Source organism: Phacochoerus africanus, chromosome 16 (assembly GCF_016906955.1).
Source record: "Phacochoerus africanus isolate WHEZ1 chromosome 16, ROS_Pafr_v1, whole genome shotgun sequence".
Classification (NCBI taxonomy): domain Eukaryota; kingdom Metazoa; phylum Chordata; class Mammalia; order Artiodactyla; family Suidae; genus Phacochoerus; species Phacochoerus africanus.
The window spans coordinates 7,259,835-7,282,688 of record NC_062559.1 but is presented as its reverse complement, the minus strand read 5'-3'; the positions used below and the strand labels follow the sequence as shown (position 1 = coordinate 7,282,688).

The following is a 22,854-nucleotide window of genomic DNA, read 5'->3' as shown; positions in this document are numbered from 1 at the left end:
CTGGCCCACCAACCTTCAGACCAACTACTGGTTCTTTCTTTGTCTCATGTCCATGGAACTCTGCTTGGCATTTTCTCCTCCTTTTCAGTCTGACTTCTAGGTGGAGCACATATCAGGAAAGAGTCTTTATGAGACAAGCAGAAGCCAAGGACCAGGTTTTATTTGGGGAGCAGAATGGGAGAGAAGTCCATCCTGATTTCATGGACAGGTCAAGGAGACAATGATACGTCCATACTGAGGGCTCTTTGGCAACTGGCCAGCTTACCAGAGTTGGCAGCGGGTGGAGGGGTTCATGGGAGCACCAGGGGGGCAGTGGAAGTGTCTGGCGAAGGCTGGGCTGTTGCTCACGGGCCCGTGGGTTCGGAGGATAGCAGGGCTGTGAGTATCTCGAGGATCCTGGAAGTTGGGGTCCTTACACATGACCTGGGGGGAAAGAGAGGTCCACACAAGCTAAGGAGAAGAGCAGGGTCAGAGTTCCCATTGTGGCACAGCGGAAACGAATCCAACCAGGAACCATGAGGTTGTGGGTTCGATCCCTGGCCTTGCTCAGTGGGTTAAGGATCTGGCATTGCTGTGAGCTGTGGTGTAGGCTGACAGCTACAACTCCAATTAGATCCCTAGTCTGGGAACCTCCATATGCCGTAGGTGCAGCCCTAAAAAGAGAAGAAAAAAAAAAAAAGAGCAGAGCAGGGTTGATGAGGGTTAAGAGGACCCGGCAGAGCTGGTGACCAGGTGGTGATGAGGGATAGCAGACAGAGGCAAAGACGGGGACAGGAACATTCCAAGGACCACACGAAGACAAGATATTTGCCACTTGTAGGTCATTTAATCTGGCAGTGGGTACTCAGGGGAGGGCTGTGCTACGTAATCTTACCATTTATAAGTCACCTGGAGGTGGTCTATTGTAAACTCTGCAGGGGTCTTTGCACGTTCTGAGGAATTGGGGGCCATGTATGTTGAGGGAGCATGTGGCCCTTGGGGGGGGTTATGTCAAGTGGGGACCACTTGACACCTGAGGGTGAAATTGCAGAAGCGGAATGCGGTCTGTGGACCTTCTGTTAAGGCTTTTGTTGAGGGATGTGTATTTCCAGGAGAAGAAGCGAAAGAAGAAAAATGTTGGGCTCATTCCAAGGAGGGATTTGGGAGAAGAGGTTCTGAGGGTTATTCGTGTTATTATTATCATTGCTGAATTTGGTGGAAGAATTGGCAGTAACCTGAACGGATGGTCCCAATGAGACATGAGTGAAAGGATGAGAGTGGGGATGTGGGCAGAAGAGGGTGGGGAGCTTTGAGGGAAGATGATCAAGGGGAGGAGAGAGCCTTGGGGTGTTAACACTCAGGTATTTATCGGATGCGGGGTGAGCCCTGGTGGGAGGGGTCAGCCGCTTACCTGGGCATAGCTTCGGAAGAAGAGCTGCTGGGGGCTCAGGTCCTGGTTGGGTAGGGTGGTCTCCCCATGGTACCATAACAGCCTCTGGTTGTATGCCTGGATGTAGGAGTGGGATGGAGAGCAGCCCTCAGAACCCAGACCCGTGGCCATTCAGAAGTCCGATGCCTCACCCGCAATACCCAACGCCAGTTCCTGGCCCTTCTTCCCAAGTTCTACCCCGACGCACTGGTCTGAGCTGGGAGAAAATATACTTGTCGTTAGATCTATGGATATCATAGAAAACAGGGCCCTGTGGAGTAGGAAGGGGGGATCCTCACATTGCCATCTATTCAGTGGGGACGTGAAGGGCAGAAAGCTTTGCTTATTTGCATCAGGGATGGAGGAAGGAAACACTGGGGACAGGCTGTCTAGCCTGCTGGTAAATACAGGTCCTGGCCCTTGGGATGTGAGTTACCTGCAGTGCAATGGCCAGCCCCCCTGTGTCTGCGGCATCCTCCAGGAATGAGCAGGAGCCATTGAAGGAGATTCCACTGGGTAGTGGAAAGCCAGCATAGTGGCGCTCCAGGCACTGCAGCGCCTCCTGTAGGGCATGGGAGTCACAGGCCGGGCAGCCCCCAGGGAGTACTGTTGAAAATGGGACAAGGGCATGAAATGGTGAGGCAGGATGCAAAGGTGAGGACATGGGGGTACCGCAAAGCGAGCTGGCTCCCAGGAGCATGGTGGAGGCTTCAGGACCATCCCACCCGGAGCCCTCACACAGCCTCCCTTTCTCCTCCTCTAGGCCCCCCTTTGGGACCTTCACCTGGGTTCCTGATAGCCGAGGCTTACTCACACAGCTGGTAGAAGATGTGCAAGAGCTCATGGGCCATGATGCTGCCAGCAGCGCCGTAGTTCACGGCTCTAGGGAAACAGGCTTGTCTTACCCCCAGAATCCTTCCAGGTTTTTGGCCCCAATTCTCTCGCCACAATTCCCACCCATCACTCATCATAACATGGTGACTCTTGGGAAACAGCCTTCCCACCCTCACAGAATGGCTTGTACCTGGGGTAGTCAGGGTGGAAGAATGGGGGTTGGAGGAGTCCAGCTGGAAAGACTACCACATGGTCAGATATTGAATAGTAAGCATTGACCCTCCAGGGGGACACGTGCCACCTGTGGGAAGAGTAGCTCCATCATTTACTGTCCCCCCCACCCCCACCCAGATACATGTGGCCCTTCCCAAATACTGTTACTGCTCCTGCTCCCCCGGCGTTCTTTCCTACTCATTTTGGATGGCTAGCTCTAGGATGCCATGTCTTGTGCCCATACCTGTGGCTGGGGAAAGGCTGCAAGAAACTCCGGGTGATTCTAGCTCGGCTGGATCGGATGCCGCTCAGGAAGGATTGTAGGAAGCTGGGTCCTAGTTGCATCTGGGAGGAGGCAGGAGGTGACTCGGATACACAGAGACAAATGAAGACGCACACTCTTGTGCCCTGACGGGGGTGTGTGAACCCAGACAGATAAGCCCGGACACACAACCATTCCAAGAATAATGGAAAACCAACTCTGTGACACCACCACATGCTCGTGCAAATAGGCTTCACGCATACCAGCACACACACTCAAGCAAGTCACACAAATGCATGGGGCCATGTGTCCACACATATGCATCATGAACTGAAAAGATTCTATTCTTCTGCTGGCAAGACCCACAGTGTGACTCTTTGCCCATCAATCCCTGGCAGCACCAGGGCAAGGGCAGTGCTGGTTAGGATCAACCAGGGAAAAGGACCTTCTGCCCCTCAGTGGGACAGGGATGGTGAGGAAGTTGAGAACAAAAAGAGGAGCTGGCAAGGGCAGGGACCCACATCGTCGTATTCCTGCGTGGCTGGGTCTGGCTTCAGGGCCCATTCTGGGGCCCCCATCTTCACCTGAAGTTTGGTGATCTGGGAGGAGACAAAAAGGTAGAGGGAACCTAGCCACCCCAAGTCTAGCTGAAGGAAGGGCTCCTGCTCACTGCCCTGTCACTGCTGTGTGTGCAGCACATTGGTGTTTATACTTGCTCTGTACCCTGCGCCTTTAGCACCCTATTGAATGCTGGATCAAGAGATCACCCAGGCACTGTGATCTCTTAATCCAATATTCAATTTACACCTGCTGCACGTTCCCACGCTGTCTCCTTCCAGCCTTACCCTGTCCTGGGCCTCTCTCTGGGTCTCTTCATCCATCCAGGGAAGGCTTTGGAGGCGAGCAATGAGGGCATCCTTGATTGCAGTGAATAATTCCATGGCCTGGGGGCAGGAGGGGCAGGATAGAGAAATAGGATCAGGCTCAGCCTTGGTCCTGGGTCCTGCCCTCTAGGAAGTGGCCTTGGCCCTGAGGAGCTTCCAGAAAGAAAAAATGGAAAGTGATATTTACTAGTGACCAAAACCCAGGGTACAGAGAGCTGTGGAGATAGGATGAAGGTATTAAGGACAGAAGGGAAGGTGGGAACTGGTCTTTCATGGTGGGGGAGGCAGTTCCTTCCAGTGGGGAGAGCTTAGCCTTTCTCTTGGCCAGGCAACCCGCTCAGAAAGTGGAGGGAGGAAGAGGGCCACCGTGCCCTTCCCTGCTCTCCTGGGCCCTTGTCCTCATGCCCTCTTTCTTAAGGCCTGCATTTCCTCCTCCATCTCCCTGGGTTCTTCAGCTTCCCAGCAGCTGAAATCATCCCAGCTTCACACCCTGACAGTGTAGTTACTGCCTTCTCAGCTATCTACCATCTTGGATAGTTCCCTTCTTGATGGAAAAGAGAGGACAACATCAGGAGCCTGAGTTCAAACCCTAAGGCTGTTTATTCAGTAGCTGCGTGACTGTGGGCAGGTTACTTAACCCCTCTGTGCTTTAAAATTAGAATGATACTAAGAATTAAAGTAGTCCATGTAAAGGGCTTGCAAGAGTATCAGGCACATGGTAGCACTAAAAAGTATTCGGTAGTTATTCATTTGCATGTCTCAAGATGATAGCATTCTATTTTCACATGGTTTAAAAAAAATTGCATAAACAGGGGTTCCCACTGTGGCACAGGGGGTTAAGGATCTGACTGCAGCAGCTTGGGTTGCTGTGGAGGTGCAGGTTAGATCCCAGCCTGTAGCAGTGGGTTAAAGGATCCTGCGTTGCCGCAGCTGTGGCTGGATTCAATCCCTGGCCCAGGAATTCCATATGCCCTGAGTGCAGCCATAAAATAAAAAATCGTAAACAAGGAGTAGCCTTAGAGGTCATGGAATTCAATTTTCTCATTTTATGGTTGAAGAAACACAACGTGCAGGCAAGTCGGGTGACCTGGTTAGTGCGTGTCGTGTAGACTTTGTGTCCACAGCTAAACCGTGCAGCCCTCCCAACAGCGTGTCCCTCCCTGGGTTCTCTTTCTGTAACTGCCCGATTCCCTGACCACGGAGACCACTGAGAAGGGCAAAGTCAAGACAATTCGGAGGAGCTGGGTGGGGAGGGAAGGGGGCTGGGGAAGAGCCCTCACGTACAGCGCTCTGCGTGCTCGGGCTGAAGACCTCCTGGACAAACAAGGCTGCCAGTGTAGGCTCGAATAAAGCCTCCATCTCCTCCATGCACGTCATCCAGCGGGGCCGGGTGGGCTACAGAGACAAAGCTGAATGAATGGCTCCCGTCAAGGGTTCTTTCTCATCTACTTTCCCAAGTCCATCTTGTCTAGTCCTCCACCCCAGAGGATGCTCCCTTTCCTATGCTTTATGGGTTTGGCTTCCTTTGCCTATAAGCTCTTTTGGTGACACCTGGGGTTAACTGCTGCTCAGCAAAAAGGGGCCCCCATTTCCAGGATTAATCTCATGGGCTGGGCAAATTATTTTCCTTACTGCCTACTGGATTAGAAAGCCAGGCCTCTGGGAGGCATCCTTCTGAACAAAGGAAGGGCTCCTGGGTAGGAGAGGACTAGAGCTAACCCTCTTCTTTTAGTAGGTCTGCATCCCCACCCAACACATGCCCCACTACGCACTCAGCCCAGGGATCCCGGAGGTGAAGACCACCGCCAGCCCCACCCCGCCCCCCAAACTTCTTTTCTTAAAATGGAATTTGAAGGAGGTAATTTCTCCCTGGCTTCCACCTTCCTTCCCCACTCCTCAGATGGTTCTTGTGGATCATATAAGACCTTATCTTTTAAAGAAGAAAATTATCAGGGTGAAATTGGGTTTTGTTTGCTATATTGTTAGGAGAAGAGGCCAAAAGAAAAGACGAGATATATGAATTCAGAGGACTAAGAAGCTTCCTATCAAAGCCGGGAAGAGACTGGAGGATAGGTAGACACACTTCTTCAACTTCAAAGGCGGAGAGACAAAAACTCAAAGTGGGCCTTGACACATCAGGTGGTTTTTAACAGCAGAATGGAAAGTATAAGAAATGTAAGAAAGATGGGAGTTCTCACTGTGGCTCAGCAGAAACGAATCTGACTAGTATCCCTGAGGACGTGGGTTTGATTCCTGGCCTCGCTTAGCGGGTTAAAGGATCCGGCATTGACGTGAGCTGTGGTGTAGGTTGCAGATGTGGCTCAGATCCCGCATTGCTATGGCTGTGGCATAGACCAGCAGCTGCAGCTCCAATTCGACCCCTAGCCTGGGAACCTCCATATGCCATGGGTGTGGTGAAAGAAAGAGAGAGAGAGGATGGATGGAAGGAAGGAAGGAAGGAAGGAAGGAAGGAAGGAAGGAAGGAAGGGAGGGAGGGAGGGAGGGAGGGAGGGAGGGAGGGAAAGGAGAGGAGAGGAGAGGAAAGGAAAGGAAAGGAAGGAAGGAAGGAAGGAAGGCAGTAGAGAAAGAGGAGAGCGAGATGCTGGGGAGGTTTGGCAATGGGCGTGTATGGCTTTGAAGAGATGACCAAGGTCAGGCCCGGAGACGACACAGGGAGGACAAGAAACACATTCAGGGAACCAAAGGTGGGAATGAGAGCTGGCCCAAAGGAAAGCTGACCTGGGCCTTAGGAAAAACCAGCCGACCTGCTCATTTGGGTTGAGTGGGATGAAGTCACAAGACTGCAATCCTGTAACTCGTGTCCTCCCACAGATCTCACAGAGAAAGCAGTTAGGCTGCTACGAGGCACAGTGGCCTGGAGACTGGACAGAGTTTATGGGGCTTCCCACAAAAGAGGAAAGAGAAAGGGAAGCCAGTATCGCTGGGGCTGGAGACACTGCTGAGGCTGCCTATTGGGATGTTTACCACTTTGGAAGTTGTCCCAGACCTGGGTGCCCACATTTGTGTGTTCTGATCTGCCCCTTTTCCCTGAGGCCTATTAAGGATGTCCTCCTGGTGAGAGAGGGCTCAGATCCTTTTGACAGTGTATTAGCTGGAGCTCTGAGATACAAACATGAAAAGCAAATGCAGGTAGAAAGGAAATCTGGGTCTGACAGCAATGCCTGGGTCAAGGGCAGATTTGGCTGGCCACCCTCAGTGTCTTTCCCCCACAGGTCCCATGACAGGCTCGGCTCTAAGACTGCAGGGTCGCGTGGTGGAAGGCATCACCTCGGACAGCAGCAAATGCATTGGCCTTGAGCTTGGTAATGTGGACCTGCCTACTCTTTCCACGCCTCCTGGCTCCTGGGTTGTTCCCTGCTCCCTTTTGGGGCTGCCTGCCCTTTTTTCCACCAGCCTTTGCCTGCCCCATGCTGGTGCCCAAAGCCTGGGCCCCAGCAGGCCTGGACCAGGATACTGGAGAGTGTAGACACCACCTCGGCCTACACATGGCATGCCCCCCACCCCGGCCCATGCCCCTCGGATTCTTTTGTCATGATTGTGCTGGGTCCTTTGTTCCACGAGCAGAAAAGTGACTTTCAGAAGCAGTAAATAAATATAAGCCTCAGAGGGGGAGGTTGACAGGTTATATATTCATCTGCCATCTCTCAAGAAGTAGGGTGATACTTCTTGAGACAGTGATTGAAAATAGAGAAAGAGGGGGAAAAATCATTGCTAAAATATAAAGGATGGAAAAGATACTTCAAACCCAGGATAATGAGTCTCAGCAGACATTTTAAAGAACAGAAAAAAGTCGCAGATAGAACCTTAGAAACGCGAGGAATGATCGAAATCAGGAAAAAAAAATCCCAAGAGTCTGGAGGGAAACAAATGTGTGCGTAACTTTCGGTAATAAGGGGAAAGTAGATTTAGAGATTACAGGCCAGCCAGGCATCCTTAATGGTAATTTCTAAACGAAATCCTGGAACGAATCATTAAACCGACTATTTTTGAACGCTTGGAAAATAATGTGTAACTACGAAAGGGCCTCAGTGTGGGATCACGGAGGACAAATAACGTCAGAACCATTCAAAAAATTCCCTGGTTTAAGGGGTCACTCAGGATAAATCATAAATCAAGAGCCACAGATTAAAATAGGGGCCATGCGGTAATGTAACTGAGAGAAGCAGTCCAACCTCTGAACCCCAGCATGTGGATGGCAAACCAGAGACAGAGGGGCATCCCTCCCAGCCGCCGGCATCACTCAGCTCCAGACATCTGCTGCCCCTGGAAAGGGCTCAGCACTGCCTGAACCTCACATTTACAATAGCAAGAACAACAAAGCCTGGAAATATGACTATTGATGTGCCATTGCCTAATTTTTGAAGGTTGGCCATTAACGAAAGGTTTGTAAAAAGCTTTAAAGGCCAACAAAACACACCTCAAGGCCAGATTCATCCTGAAGGAGCACCGCAGGGCTTCCTCTGAACAAAGAGTCCCGTCTTTACTAAACATGGATTATTAACTTCAACCCTTGTACTTCAATTACACCAGCTCTAAAAATGAGCCTAATAGCTGTTCCACCTTCCTCCCAGAGCTGCTTGGAAAAGCAGGTGAACTAATACATGGAGAATGTTCTGTAAATTTCTACCCCACTCTGTGGGCATTATTTTGATTTCAGGAAGGCGTTTGGTAAAAACATGAATTACATCTTTGTGAATCAGCAGGAGATAACAACATTAGGTGACAGTGTGACTTGTGTGGCTTCTCGGCTGGCTGATCCATAGGGAACAGCACTGCTTAATGATTCCAAGTTAATATAAGCTTCTCCTATTGCCCCCACCAAACCTTGTGATATACCCTCACCTCTTTCCTGACTTATTTCTCTGTAACACTTAACTCAGCCGCATATACTTTATTTAGTTTAGTGTCTTCCTGCCTCCATTAGAATATTAAGATTTTTATCTAGTTTATTCATGAAACATCCCGTGGGCCTAGGGAAGTGTCTGGCGTAGAATAGATGCTCATTAAATAATTGCTACATAAATGAATAGAGGACCCTAGAGCCAGGTCTTCAATAAACTGACCTGATACTTCCCCTCCTCCCTGCAGAATTTTACCAGTAATCTAGATGAAGATACACTAAATTAAACCACCAAGGACCCAAGGAAGAAATAGCAGATGATTGAAACAAAGGCTAAAATTACTGAATAAATTGCGATGTTGGGCTGAATATCAGTGGTTCCTATCTAACAGGCACATATGGAAAGTTCTGCTTTTCATTCCCAAAAATATGCTTTTCAAGTTTAATAAGAGAAAGACCTTTTTCATTGACTATATATTCAAAATTAATACACTAAATATGGTCTAAGAAGGAGACCTAGACGTCCTTCTGAATAAAGACACTGTAAATCAGAATTCATTCAGAATATGATGAGAAATTTGTAAACAACGATCATTGGATATAAATACAATTTGGGGTCAAATCAAGGCCAAAATCTTGGTGGTATCTTTGACTCCACTCTGCCTTTCATACCACACATCCATCCAGAAACACCACTGCTTATTGTCCAAATACATTCTTTTAAAGCACAACACAGACAGGAGTTCCTGCTGTGACTCAGCAGAAATGAATCTGACTAGCATCCATGAGGACGCAGGTTCGATCCCTGGCCCCGCTCAGTGGGTTAAGGATCTGGCATTGCCATGAGCTGTGATGTAGGTTGCAGACGCAGCTCAGATCTAGTGTTGCTGTGGCTGTGGTGTAGGCTAGCAGCTGGAGCTCTGATTCGACCCCAGTTTGGGAACCTCTATACGCCATGAGTGCGGCCCTAAAAAGACAAAGCAAAAACAAAAACAAACGAAAACCAAATAAAGCACAACATAGATAAATCCTTCTATGGGCCCCTGTTTCATGCCAAGAAAAGCCCAAGTCCTTACACTGACCTCCCAGGCCCTGGATAACCCCCTGACTTCCCTGTCCTATTTCCTCCCTATTCTTATCCCCTGTGCTTTCTCTCTTCCAGCTGTGCTGGCTTCCTGGCTGATTCTCAAATCCCAGGCCAGGCTCCAGCAGCAGCAGGACAGCCTCCCATAAGCCCAGAGCCTCCGGGAGGACCCTTCATTCTGCACCCAGCCTTCGCCAGCCTGCACCATGCCTCCTTGCAATGAAATGATACCCCCTTTCTTTGCCAGAAAACCCCCTTCCCCTCCCTAGATACCACTTTTGTCCTTCCTCCAACACAGACAGCCCACTGGATCACTTAAACCCACCCCAATCTCTCCTTCTTGGTAATTCCAAGTGTATCTGTTATCTACACAAGAGTTTTCTCGGAACACAGCTATGCCCAGCCATTTACTTAGTGTATGATGGCTTTTTTGCAACAAGGAGAGTTGCATGGTTGCAACACCTATCACATAGACTGCAAAGCCAAAAATATTTGCTATCTTGACCTTTATAGAAAGAATTTGCCAATGCAATGTTTGTACCACCCACGATTTCTCAATCCCGCAGAGTACGTGGTAAAAAAACATGGTCTCATGGGTCAGACAGACATGTTTTGGAGTCTGTTCCTTAACTTAGCAGCTGTGTGGTCTTGGGAAAGTTACTTGTCCTTTCTGAGGACCTCAGAGTTCTTCTGGGAGGAGTAGATAATCTAAGCAAGGCCTGATGTAGAGTGACCACTAGGGGTCTTTCAGCCGTTATTACTGTGTGTCATATTTGGTGTTATTCTAGGCAGGTGAAAGGGCTCCACCAAGTCCCAGAACAATTTGTTGGTAGAGCTAGATTTAGACTTTATGCCCAAGGAGAATAATATGTCCGAAAGGATATATACGGATGTATAGAATACAAATATATAAAGGATATACATGTATATAAAGGGTAGGAACTTCAGCAATTCGTAAACCTACTGCTTTTTGAGTGTGAGTTTCAGTGCTGGCACCCATACGCCCTTCAAGAAGTGCCACTAGGATTCTGGGATTTACATAAAGTTGTTTTTTACCAGGGATTTTGTAGCAGCCCCAACTAAGAGGAGTTGGGGCTCTGCTCCACTCCACCTGAGTCAAGAAAAAAGGTGGGCACAAGGTTCTTGGGGACTAGGCCACCTGAGTGAACATTCTAAGGAGTATTTTAAAACAACAACAACAATAATGGTTAAGCACACAGACACTGGCGCCAGACTGCCAGAGTGCAAATCCTAGAGCTCTAGCAAATTCCTAGCTATATGGCCTCAAGGGAGATCCTCAACTGTGTGGTCTCAATTTACCCATCAATCAAAGAGGAACACAAGAATTTGCCCATCTCCTAGAATTATTGGGATCAAATTAGCTCTTATATCTAAAGGGTTTAGAAAAATGCCTGGCACATTATAAATTCTCAGTGTTGGCAATAATTACATTCCAGCCCCTGTGTATATTCCCCTCTCTGGATGCCACAGCTATTTCAGGTAGTCAAAGCAATGAGCTTCTCCAGGACCAAGGAATGGCCCACAGATTACTAAGCAAAGAAACTGCACTGATTTTCAAGACTACCCTGAGGCCTTGACTGAGGTTGGAGGGCATCTAATGTTCAGGATGCCTCCTCTGGCATTTAGATGTGTCAACCTAGGATTTCAAAATTCTCAGGAACCTATGAACAGAGCAGACTTTGGTTGGTGAAATGCATTTGGCACACAGCCCCTCCAACACATGGAGATTTTGTACCATGAAGCAGCCGGGGTGGTGAATAGATCCTGCAGGATGTCAGAAATGAGCTCTTTGTGAAGCACATTTGGACACCAAACATTGGAGTCACCTGGACAGAGGCGAGGCCACTGCTTGCTACACCTGTCTCTCACTCCACTGCACCCTAGGCTGTAGGTCTGGGTTCTCAAACCACAGTGCTCCAGATAATCAGAAAACAGTCCAGTGCTTATGACAAAGGAAAAGCAGGTCTTGATCATTTTAGAGCTTTATGTCTAAACTTTCCTACTCGGCAAAAGGCCCTAGATGTAGCCAGACACCTGCCTAAAGGTCCAGCCTGGTACATTAACTTTCAAGGTAAGTGTCCTGTGCTCCAGCTCTCTGCTCCCATAGGGAGCCCAGACACTGAGGGACCCTCTCCTCATAACCCTGCCTGCGAGAGAGATGCCCACATTTATCCCCCTAGACGGCAGTTGCTTTTCTAGCCCCTGATCTAGGAGAGTCCCTCCCCTGCTCTCCTCACCACGGGTGGTCCTCCTGTCAGCTCTCCCAATTTCTGGCTCAGTGATCGGCGTGCCTCTTGGAATTTACTGTCCAGGGCTGGAGAGAGGGTTCCCACGAGACCCAAGATCATGTGGCTCTGTAGAAATTCCCTGTGAAGAGAAAAGAGACCCACACATATACTCCAGGGCTGTGGGGAAGCCACAAGAAGAGCTTCCTCATGAGTAGATCCCCATGATGCTTCCTTCTCTGTATTTATAGAGAACGACTACTCGACATGTGCACCTGTCAAGAAGAGCTTGTCTTGAAGTGGGTTGGAATAGGGGTGGAGAAGGACAGAAGGAAGAACCAGATGAAGTCACAGGGCAAGAAGGGTCTGGGCTAGATGAAGGCCAGACTTAGATGTAACAAAACAGATTCCATGACTTCCACGACCACGAAAACTTAGCTCATCTTAAGATGCATCTTCTATGGAGTTCCCATTGTGGCTCAGCGGGTTAAGAACCCGACATAGTGTCTGTGAGGACACTGGATTGATCCCTGGTCTTGCTCAGTGGGTTAAGGATCCAGCACTGCCGCAAGCTGCAGTGTAGATCGCAAATGCTGTTTGGATCTGGCGATGCTATGGCTGTGGCGGTGGACAGCAGCTGCTGCTCCCATTTGAACCCTGGCCTAGGAACTTCCATAGGCCAAACTGCAGCAGTGAAAAGGGGAAACAAATGATGCGCCTTCCAAGCAGAGCAAAGCTGCGATCCAGGACCTTTCTCTGGCCCAGTGGCCACTCTCTTGCAGGGATTTAATTTGTAATCCTACAGAAAGCTGCTCACATCTGCATGGATGGCTGTGTGCTTCCCTCTTAAGAATTTCTACTTGTTGCTGCCACTGAGTTACCACAGAGAGGGCCCTGGAAGAAAGCCACTGCCTTTGAGCCATGGGCACACAGTAGCAGGGACAGAGGTGAGCCCAATATAGAGCCTCGACCTCACGTCCCCCACCTCCTTCAACGTCCTGGTCTTTCCCGCAAGGGCCCCTGAATCCTTTCACCTGAGAATCTGAGAACTGGACTTTCCCTGAACTGTTTCCCAGCCTTCACTTCCTCCATTGACTCTGCTGACTCATACCCTTCAGCTGCTGACAAGACATAATGCCCTGGCTGTCCCCAGCAGCTAGCCTTCCAGCTTCTCCTGCAGCTCAGAAGGGGCTTCCCGGGCTGAGGGTTACTCCCAGCAAAGCCCATGTCGTGTCAGCTATGGGAATCCCTCATTTTATGGGTTTTCCCTGCCCCATGCCTTCCAAGTCTCTTTTCCTGTTTCCTCCGTGCCTCCCGGGCCATCCGTCCCAACCCTTCTCTGGCCCCATGTGGCCCTGCACCCTTCCCATCTTCCTGGGAGGCCCTTACTAGCCTGCTTTGTCCAATAACCTTTGTCCCTGAGACCTCTGGGTCCTTACACTCTCTTTCCATCACCCTCCCACGTGGAGCAAACCTGTGTTTTGACAGCTCCTTTTCAATCAGTCGCGACATGTTTTCCAAATACTCCAGGTCATGGACGGCAATGAAATGGGAGGAGTTCAGGGACATCGGTGTGAATATTGCTTGCAAGCAGGACAACCAGTCGATGACAGGGGCCATTTCCTTAAAGGAGGGATACAAAGGCTGAGGAGGCAGGACAGGGGTCTTCCTCTCCCTCAGGCGGGAAGGGATGGAGCCAGGAAAGCTAGGGGTGGAAAGGAATTAAGGAAAGGAGGAGAAAGAAGACAAGGAGGTCAAAGAAGTTTGGGACAGAGACCCTCGGGCCCAAATCCTCTGGTCCCTGGGATCAGGGCACCTGCAGTTGGCCGATTGTGACCACTTGGAAGAGCTTTCCCTGTGCTCGCCGCTGCTCCTGGGGCCTCAGGAACTGTAACAGCTGCGAGGTGATGGAGATGGACATGGAGGCGTGTTGTTGCACCTGGCTTGGGTCTCCTCCCAGCAAAGTTCCCAGTTGGTTCAGGTAAGTCAGGTATTCCCGCACGATCTGGGGAGAGGCAACCTTAGTCACAGCCGCCATCGGCCCCTGCCTTTCTCTAGTGTCTGAGGTCAGGACCTTGGTTCCCGGCACCAGCTTACCTGCGCATAGATCTTCATTTCCTGCTTTTGCTTGAGGGGAACATCAAACTCTGGCTGGTCTATCTGGACACAAGAGAGACTGAGAGAAGTGGGGAATGTGGAGGAAGGAGAGGACAGCTGTGGGGAGATGGGGATGGACCAGGAAGACGGCCCTAGGAGACAGACTAAAGAGGATGCAGAGGATTGAGAGGGGAAGGAAGGGAGGGATTGAGGGACAGGAGCATGGGGGAAAACAGTCCAGATGTGGAAATGTGAAAGAGGGTGGGCAATTCCACTGGTTTGGGGGTGCTCAGCACGAGAGAAGCATGATAACCCATGTCCTGAAGGGACCCATTCCCTGCGTCAGGGCTAGGTCTGGGGTAAAGGACATGAGATACCTGTCTCAGGTATAAAATTTAAGATCAATAATATCTTAATTGATATTTTAAAATCAAAATTCACGCTAAGAGTTCTCTTGTGGCTCAGCCGGTTAAGGATTCGATTTTGTCACTGTAGCAGCTCCCGTCACTGCTGTGGCGCAGGTTCAGTCCCTGGCCTGGGAACTTCCACTTACCATGAGTGTGGCCAAAAAAGAAAAAAAAAAAATGCTAAAACTCCATCCAAAATAAATAGCAAAACTGCTCATCATTTACTTTTCCCAAAAATCCACAATGTGTTTGGATCAATTTTTGAAAATCAAAGATGTTTCTTAAAATGTCTCCAATAGAGGTTTGATCCATTTTGGGGCAGAGGGAAGCTTTTTTTCCAAAAAAAATCCGTAATGAATAAAAATTCAATATTTTGTTCATCATGAATTTTGCATTCATTTTGACATTAAAAAAATATTCTTTGAAATACTATTTATCTTGATGAGTGAGTTTTTAGTACCCACTGAAATTTTGCACCCCAGGCACGTGGCCCAGTCACCTCATTTGTTCCATCCTACTTCCGGCACTGATGTGTCCTTATTTCTCCTCTGAAGATCTTTGCTCCATATTTTTTGTTTTCCTTCTCTGATTTCATTATCCTGCTTCTACCCAGAGCTATGTATTTTTACCCTATCTTGAAGAAAAAAAAAAAAAAACAACTTTCTCCTGACTTCTTTGTTACATTTTATGTCCAAACTTTAAAGAACCAAAAGTCATCTATGCCTTTGCTTCAACTTCCTTAACTTCCTCTCAAGTTCATACAATCCAAGTCTATTTCCATGACTATTTTAATGATGTCTCTAGGAGGTTCCCAATGATGTCTTCTCAGTCCTTATTTTCTGAGCACATAAGTCTCTAGAATCAAAGATAACCCCTCCCTCCAGGGCTGGCTTCTCCCCTGAACTCCGTGGGTCACGTGAGCCAGTCTGACCTCCTCCTCCTGACCATTCTTACCCTTCTCACTGGGGTGCTCCCTCTGTGGTTCACTCTCCCCATAGGGAGTCCATCTAATCTCAAGGTGATGTAACCATCTCCCTCCCATTCATACCAGATCAACTCTGGGGTCATTCGCCAATTTCCCCATTTCTTTCACTAATATTCAATCGGTCACCAGGTCCTCTAGAATCACCATGGACCAATGCGATAAGAATGGAGTTGCCTAAATCCTCACGCCTGGCCTCACTGTCCATTTCTACCACAACTGTCTTAGTTCAGAGCCTCACGTTTGCTCATCTAGGTTCCTCAGCACCTCCAGGTTGACCTTGAAGACTGCTGACTCTGCTTAGGCTCTATGTACAGCCACCACACTTGAGAGGCCTCAGGAGCCCTTTGTTGTTTTTTGCCTATTATGTCAAAAGTTTTCACCTCAGTCTGGTGTCATAGGCTGAGAATAATCAGGCTCAACCTCAAGTCTTCAGCTTTATTTTTACCTCCCACTGCACCCCATCCCCACCCCAAATCCTCTGTTCAACAGACTAGCCTTCTCACTGACCCAAAAGGGTCACACCACTCCAGGCTCTCCCTTTAGCGCAGGACTTCCCTGAAGCCCTTTTAAAACCTTTTAGCTTCATTGTCACCTGCATGAATCAACCACGCTTCTGGGCTCAGCCTGCATTCTTACCCTCCTGAGCTTTTCTTTACCTGCTTCAGATCTTAATTTCCAAAGGTCACACCAGTTAAATTCCTGAGCACACCCTTTAGGACCGAATTTGAGGATGCCTTACCCGGATTATTAGTTCCTTATATCCACTCTCGTATAATTTCATGGAATTTCTGAAGGTAGGAGACAAATATACAGCATCAAATTCCCTACTACAATACCAATACCTCCAGGGTGTTTATGGATTTATCCGCTCAACAAACACCTGGTGTGGGTCTCTAGGTACCCAGCCCTGTGCTGGGTCCTAGGACCAGAGATGACTAAGGTGTGAGCTTGTTCATAAAAGGCTGAGTTTTCCAGGCTGAGTGTGGGATGAGGAATAGTGCCTCAGGCAGAGGGAGCCATATATGTAAGGAACTGAGAAACATCCTTGGAGCTAGAAGTGAGTGCGGATGGCCTGGGGTGGAAGGAGGCAGTATGGCTGGAAGAGTGTATTAGGGTCAGACCTTCAAGGCTTTGCAAAGGACAAAGAACCAGATCCAGCTGACCCCTTGAGCCGTTGGAGGCATTTAAACAGACAACAGCATTAGCTCTTGGTTTAGAAAGGTTTCTCTGGGGAAAATGCAATACAAAGATGGGGAACTAGTTAAGAGTCCTGGGGGTAATTCAGATGAGCCTCAAGGAAGACCAGAACTAATCTGCCTTCCCAGAACTGGCCCTGCTCCTTTTCCTAATCTTACCTGAAGTCTCCGACTCTCACATCAGTTATTTCCCCCAAATTCAGTCTCTTCCTTCATTGCACATCTGTCCTATCCCCCCAACCTGCAGCCTTCCTCTAAGAGAGGAGAGCCTAGAATTTGAGGCAGTCCCCCCTCCCCCATCCCCTCCCAGGTATCCCTGCATTTTGGCCAGTGCTTCCCTCACCTGGATGACCGGCGTGTGGGGAGGGATGGGAAGAGGTCGCAAATAGGCTCTGAAGAATGGGAAGTGACCATATTGACTCATCAGAAGGCTCAGAGTTTGGTTAAAGTCTAAGGGTATCCAATTACCAGAGACTGGCCAGCCTCCGAGCTGGGAAGAAGAGAGACAGGGTTTAGCACAGGGGTGTAGTCTCTGAGCCCATCCTACTGCTCAGATAGCTACTTCCTGACCTTGGCCCCTCTAGGGCTCCACCTTCATCCCTCTTTCCCTACCCTCATCCAAGGTCCTAATACTGCCACAGGGCACTGCCATTTCTACTTCCCTCCCAAATCCCTAGGAAAGAGACACATCCTCTAAGGGAAAATGGCAGCCCTGGAGCACACACTGGTCCTACATCCAGAAAAGTGGATGCCCAGGTCTCACCTCCTCAATAACTTGTCTGAGGGGACCAGCCCCTGCAGCCTCAATGGCACCTGTGTCCATGCAGGAGTTGTAGAATTGGAAGGCTTTCTCCTTCCCGGGGACCAGGTGCCAGGAACCCGGGGCTTCTAGAAAGGAAGGGAGGGAGAATTAAAGGAGTGGAGATGCACGGAGTGGAGATGCACAGAGATAAGCAGGGAAGGTGGGAGACAGAAAGAGCTGAAGAAGAAAGGCAAGACTCCCAAGAATGGAGGGAAGGGGAGGAAGAGAGGGATGAGGAAGCCTGGGAAGATGGGAGGACCTGGGTCCACTTGCTGAAAGAATAAGAGCAGGGAATGGGAGCGTGGAGATGACAAGGAGGAAGATTAAGGAAAGGTGAGAAAGGAAAGGAGGAGGGAAAGAAAGGCGAGGAAACTAAAAGAGGTGGAATAAGTGGAATATGGAAAAAAAAAGAGAAAGGGTAGAGATGAGAGGCAGGAGGGAGATAAGCAAAGGAATTAGGAAAAATGGGGAAATTAGAGAATTTTGGAGGGATCAGAGAGAGGAAAAAAATGAGGAAAGTTTATTAGCAAAGAGAAGAAACAGGGCCAGGCTCTCCTAGTCCAGACTCCCTCCCTTTTTCATCCCAGGAAAAAACACACAGGACAAAAGTCCAAATGCATATCCATTTGAATCCTTCGCTCTCTAGTATCTATCACCGTCTCTCCATCTCCTGACATCCTTCCATTTTATTGTGGGCCACAGAATGTGTCTGAATCATATTTTCTCTTTCCATCTTGGTGCCTTAACTTAAAGCCTGGCTCTCTATCATGTACGGAATACCCACCTCCACTCTTTTCCCATCAAAAGAAGGAGTGCAGCAGGACACATTTATTTCTTCCAAATTCCAGTTGATACTATCAACAGGTTCTCTAGGTTCCCTGACACTGGAAATATATTCCTTTTGTTACATTCTTACTCCCAAATCCTCACCACCATCCACCAACTTCCTGGGACTGACTTCCTACTTCCTACATGGCCTCAGTTCCTCCCTCACAGTTTTCCTCTCAGGTTTTTTCTCTTCTCCATAGGTACCATCTTTAGGAAACTACTTATTTCCAGGGTCTTTGGCCCTCTCCTTTCTCCAGCATATCTTCCATGCCCATCTATGTTCATTCCCTCATGCACAACCAGAAGAGCTCCCTCCATCACTTCTACCCACTCTCTCACTTCCTTCCTTCCATCATCATTTCCAAACTCCCATCTCCTTTATTCCAGTTCAGCTTCTTCCAGTTCAACATGCTTGCCATGATTGGTTCAAGGTTTCAGTAGTGAAATGAGATAATGGTGAGAGAAGAGGGCTGGGAGGTGATGGAAGGGAAGGGAAAATACCAGCAAGGGGATATATGAAGACAAGAAAGTTTTGAAGGCTAGAGAATGAGAATGATGGAGAGAAGGTGCAACAGGTGTTGAGATGCCAATGGGGGAAGCCCACTTGGCTTAGAGTAGAAATTGAAAATTTAAGGGAGATAACATAAGAGACAGAGCTTGGTAAAAGGGAGAACTTGGAGAGACGAATGATGGATGAATGGGAAAGGGAAAAGGAGGGGGGTTAGGTAAAGATGAAGGGGGGGGGACCAGAAGCAATGGAAGTAGGGAGGTACATGCAGTGAAATGTACAGTAATGGAGAAGTTGCCTGAGAGCCAGCTGAGAATGATGTCAACCAGATATCCCACAGCCACATGGGCCTGGGTCAGGGGCGTCGGTTCTAGGCTCAGTGTCACCCAGGGCACAGAGAATCTTGTACCCTGTTTCCCTTACCCAGTATCCTCCGAAGCCGGTTCTTGTTCTCCTCTGCAAGTTCCTGAAAAGAATTCCTGGTCCTGTTGTTGTTTCCACAGGCAAAGCTAAAGAAGTCAGTGCAGGGGGCCACATTTCGGTTCTCAGAGGCCAGGTAATGTTCCAGGAGATTCCGGCACACAAGTGTCTCACAGGGGCCTGTGGGGAAAAGCTCTGAGCTGGGACAGAGAAAGCGAGGAAGGCCTGGGGCAGGGGTCGGGGTGGGAGGGACAGACACCCTGCTGCGGAGGAGGTGGCCTGACTGTGGCCAGGAGCAGGAGACAGGGAGGACGAGGTCATGAACCTGGGCTCGCAGGGTTGGGATGAAGTAAGTCAGTGGGCACAGAACCTTGGGAGGATGGACAGATGGACGGGGTCCATGATTGAGGGAGGGCTGACTAGGTGGCCATGTGCTAGGATCTTGCTTACGAGGGCGACAGCCTGGGATGTAGGCCCAAAGCACCAGAGAAGAACCGAGGATTAGACTGAAAAGCAGGACTGTCGTTAGTGCCCGCAATGCCATCGCCCACTGTCTGCTCTGGACAGCGGGCAGCCCCTCTTCTGGAGGTCTCTGTGTGGAGAACCAGGAGGTGAGAAACACAAGATGGAGAGGGGTAGGAGAGAAGGGCGGGAAAAGGGGGGGAGAGGGGAAGAATGAACAGTTAGTGCCAGGGTCCCTCCAGACAGAGATAATGCCCCCTGTTTTTATGGACCAACCCCACCCTGGACCCCTGGGAGCTGGGAAGGTTATCCTACATCTGCCCCGTGCCCCCCGCAGGTCAAAGAGGTCCCTTACCTCCAGCCTCCAGGGAGTCCCCACTCCACTGGCTCGCTCAGACCCCATGCTTCTCCCCAACTCTTGTCTCCCCGCTCTGGAACTAAATGAGGAGGAGGAAGAAGAGAGAAGCTGGTTCGGGAAGGTGGGTAGATGAAAGAGAGTTCTAGCTGGTCACTGACAGCGCCTGCTGCCCATCCCCCACCCAACACGTGTATTTTCATCCCAGATGGGGGTCAGAATGAATTGTTCTAGCAGGTCATTGACACCTCCTACTGCCCCCTCTCCCCTCCCCCCAACACACGTATTTTCATCCCAGATGGGGTTCGGAATGAACCTCTCCCCTCATGGGATCCCCACCTCTCCCCCTCTCCCATCACCTCCCTTGCCTTTCTTGCTTCTGCCTCAGAGCCTCACAGTCTCTCTTCTCCACTGGGGAGCCCGGGGATTCTCACGAAGCAGTGAACCCCCGCCTCTCACCCCAGGCACCAGACTCTAGAAGGAAATGTCTTTCCCCAGGGGACTTGCCGGCTCTCTGCCCTTCTCTCTGGCTCACAGATTCCTTCCTGGTTCCGCTCTAGGAGGAAGTACTGAGTCTGAGGACAAGTATTCATGCAGCAGCTCCCTCCTACCCCCACCCCAGTTCCCTTTTCCTAGAGAAAGAGCACTTCTGCCACCTGACCCTCCTGTCCCCACTCACACTATTGGCCTCCGAGTAGAGCCTGTTTATCAGTCAGGGAACACCAGCTCCCCCTCCCCCTTTATCTCAGCCTCTCAGGGGAGCTGAGGGAGTGATCCTTCTCTCCCCAAGCAATCCCGCCCTGGTGGCTCCTCTTGCCCTGTTCTGTGTCTTTGTTCCCAGGGTTTATTTCTGGGATATTCTTTCTTCTCTCCTGTCTTCTAGGATTGAAACCTCTTGAATCCTTCAATTCTCAGGTCCAATGCCACCCTACTCAGGAGGTCTCCCAGCTCCATGCCCATTTGCCCTGCCCCCAAGCATGCTTGATGGCCCTGGTGTGTGTCACAGCCCTGCTGGCTGCAGGCAGAGCAGCCCATGAAAAGGATCCACCCCCTCATCTCATTATTAGCCCCATGACAAGGAATAAGCCACTTAGCTCTCAGGCAGCTAAGTTTTGTCATTTGGAAAATGAGGACAATATTTGCTTTTGAATACCTCCCGGGGTCTCATACCTTCTAGGAAGGAATAAAGTGTGGCTGAGGATGTCACATCACCTGCTGCATCCATGGACCAAAGGTGTTGCAGCCATAAAGCCATCAGCCACTGCACCTGGCCCCAAAGGTGCACCTGAGAGGATTCAGGGTAGGAAAATCAGGATACTGGCCCTAAATAGTAAAGCATGTATCAAGAGGATAATTTCAATAAGTCTAGACTCTTGCATCTTCTCACACATGGAAAAGCACTAAATTCATTAACTTGAGATGTCTTGTTTTTCTCTAATTCCCAGTGATCCCTTGATGTTCTACTACTTGTTTCTTTATTGTTGTATTTTTGTGTTTGTTTTGTTTTGTTTTCATTTGTTGTTTGGGGGGGGTTGTTTTTATTTTTGTTTTGCAGAAGCTCCAATATATATCCTGGCTCCTCTCTTACCTCTTTGGAGGAAGAGCCCCCTCGTGGTGTTCCTGTCATGGCTCATTGGTAATGAACCTGACTAGTATCCGTGAGGATATGGGTTTGATCCCTGACCTTGCTCAGTGGGTTAAGGAACCAGCATTGCCACAAGCTGTGGTGTAGTTTGCAGATGTGGCTCAGATCTCATGTGGCTGTGGTGTAGGCTGGTGGCTACAGCTCTGATTTGACCCCTGGCCTGGAACTTCTCTATGCTGCAGGTGCTGCCTTAAAAAGAAAAAAAAAAAAAAAAGAAGAAGAAGAAGAGAAAGAAAGAGCCCCTCAGAGCCACCTGAGAGGCTGTACTTTGGGCTTAAGTTCTCAGTAAGTCTGCTAAAACATATTCTCAACCTCAAGGTTGTCTAATTTTTTTTTCAGTCTGCAAAGGCATGACTGACTGCCTTGTTCTGCATTCTATTACACAGATGGCTTGTATCTTCATCTCCCTGTTGACTGCAAACTTTTGGTAGCAGAGACAGCACAGCCTTTCCTTCACACTGCCTAAGGTGCTTCCTAAGTGTCTATAGGAATGAGGTGCATTCTAAGCCAGAAACCTTCTTTCCCGTGTCATACCAAATCCTCAGCTGCGGACTCAGTGAACACATTTCTGAAAGAAATCATTTTTACCTCTTTCCCTTGTTTCTCCATCCCAGGCAAAATGGGGTTTACTAGGGTAGTCTCACTAATGATCCCTTGAGGTATTTACTCATCAGCAGTGTGCTCTGTGCATTTGCTGGGATGGGGGAAGGACAGCCCCACAGCCAGACAAGTGGAATCAAGCTCCTACACTGACGGACGCCATACTGTAGAGCATCATGAATGTGAAGAGAAGTCAGGATTTCACATGTTAGAAAAAAAGGGACTGAAAGCTTTTGAGGAAGAGTTTGACATGATGAAAATAACATCTACAAAAGGCTGGTGGGGTCCTTGGGGATCTGGATTGATAAGATAAAAGACAAGAGACATGGTGGCTATTTTGGTGGTTTAGGGGTGGTGAAGGGAGGCCTGGCCCTGGGTGATGGCAGAGGGGAGGGGAATATATGGAAAGAAAAAATGTATAGAAGAAAATAAAGTCATGGAAACTGATAGAACAGAGGTGGTAGGGCAGGGTAGAACAGCCACAGATAGGCTTCCAAGTTCATTTCTGGATGACAATGAGAACACTGACGCCGGATGGTTAAGGACTGAGAGCAAAATGATGATTCAGGATTGGTCTATTTGGATACAAATCTATTGGGCCTTCTCTAGTCCCTTCCCCTCCCCCAAAGTCCAGTACTCTGCCCATGGACATCTAGCTTCCTGCACATCAGCTCCCCTCCTCTCCCAGCTCCTTTCCACCAACCAAATCCTCTGAGCTGAGCTCTCTAGGAAACTGATAATGGGACAATTCAGATTA

The 22,854-nt window shown here is 49.2% G+C and overlaps 1 protein-coding gene across 4 annotated transcripts; it reads right to left on the bottom strand.

Moving 5' to 3' along the window:
* Nucleotides 1-140: 140 nt before the first annotated feature.
* KEL (Kell metallo-endopeptidase (Kell blood group)) lies at nt 141-20,458 on the bottom strand. Of its 4 annotated transcripts, none has more exons than XM_047763473.1 (19): nt 20,312-20,458; nt 19,853-19,934; nt 19,486-19,627; nt 19,039-19,215; nt 17,241-17,365; nt 16,821-16,967; nt 13,890-13,952; nt 13,609-13,797; nt 13,267-13,415; nt 11,805-11,934; nt 4,886-4,996; nt 3,563-3,661; nt 3,239-3,316; nt 2,700-2,800; nt 2,433-2,543; nt 2,223-2,290; nt 1,845-2,014; nt 1,391-1,486; nt 141-423 (listed from the first exon to the last, which is right to left on the bottom strand). In XM_047763473.1, exons 1-19 carry the CDS (start codon nt 20,443-20,445, stop codon nt 262-264), a joined length of 2,334 nt encoding a protein of 777 aa, XP_047619429.1. In that variant the 5' UTR covers nt 20,446-20,458; the 3' UTR covers nt 141-261. The 4 variants fall into 4 exon arrangements, with proteins under 4 accessions (XP_047619429.1, XP_047619430.1, XP_047619432.1 ...); XM_047763474.1 differs by having other exon boundaries at nt 20,360-20,458; XM_047763476.1 differs by having other exon boundaries at nt 20,221-20,401.
* Nucleotides 20,459-22,854: the final 2,396 nt, after the last annotated feature.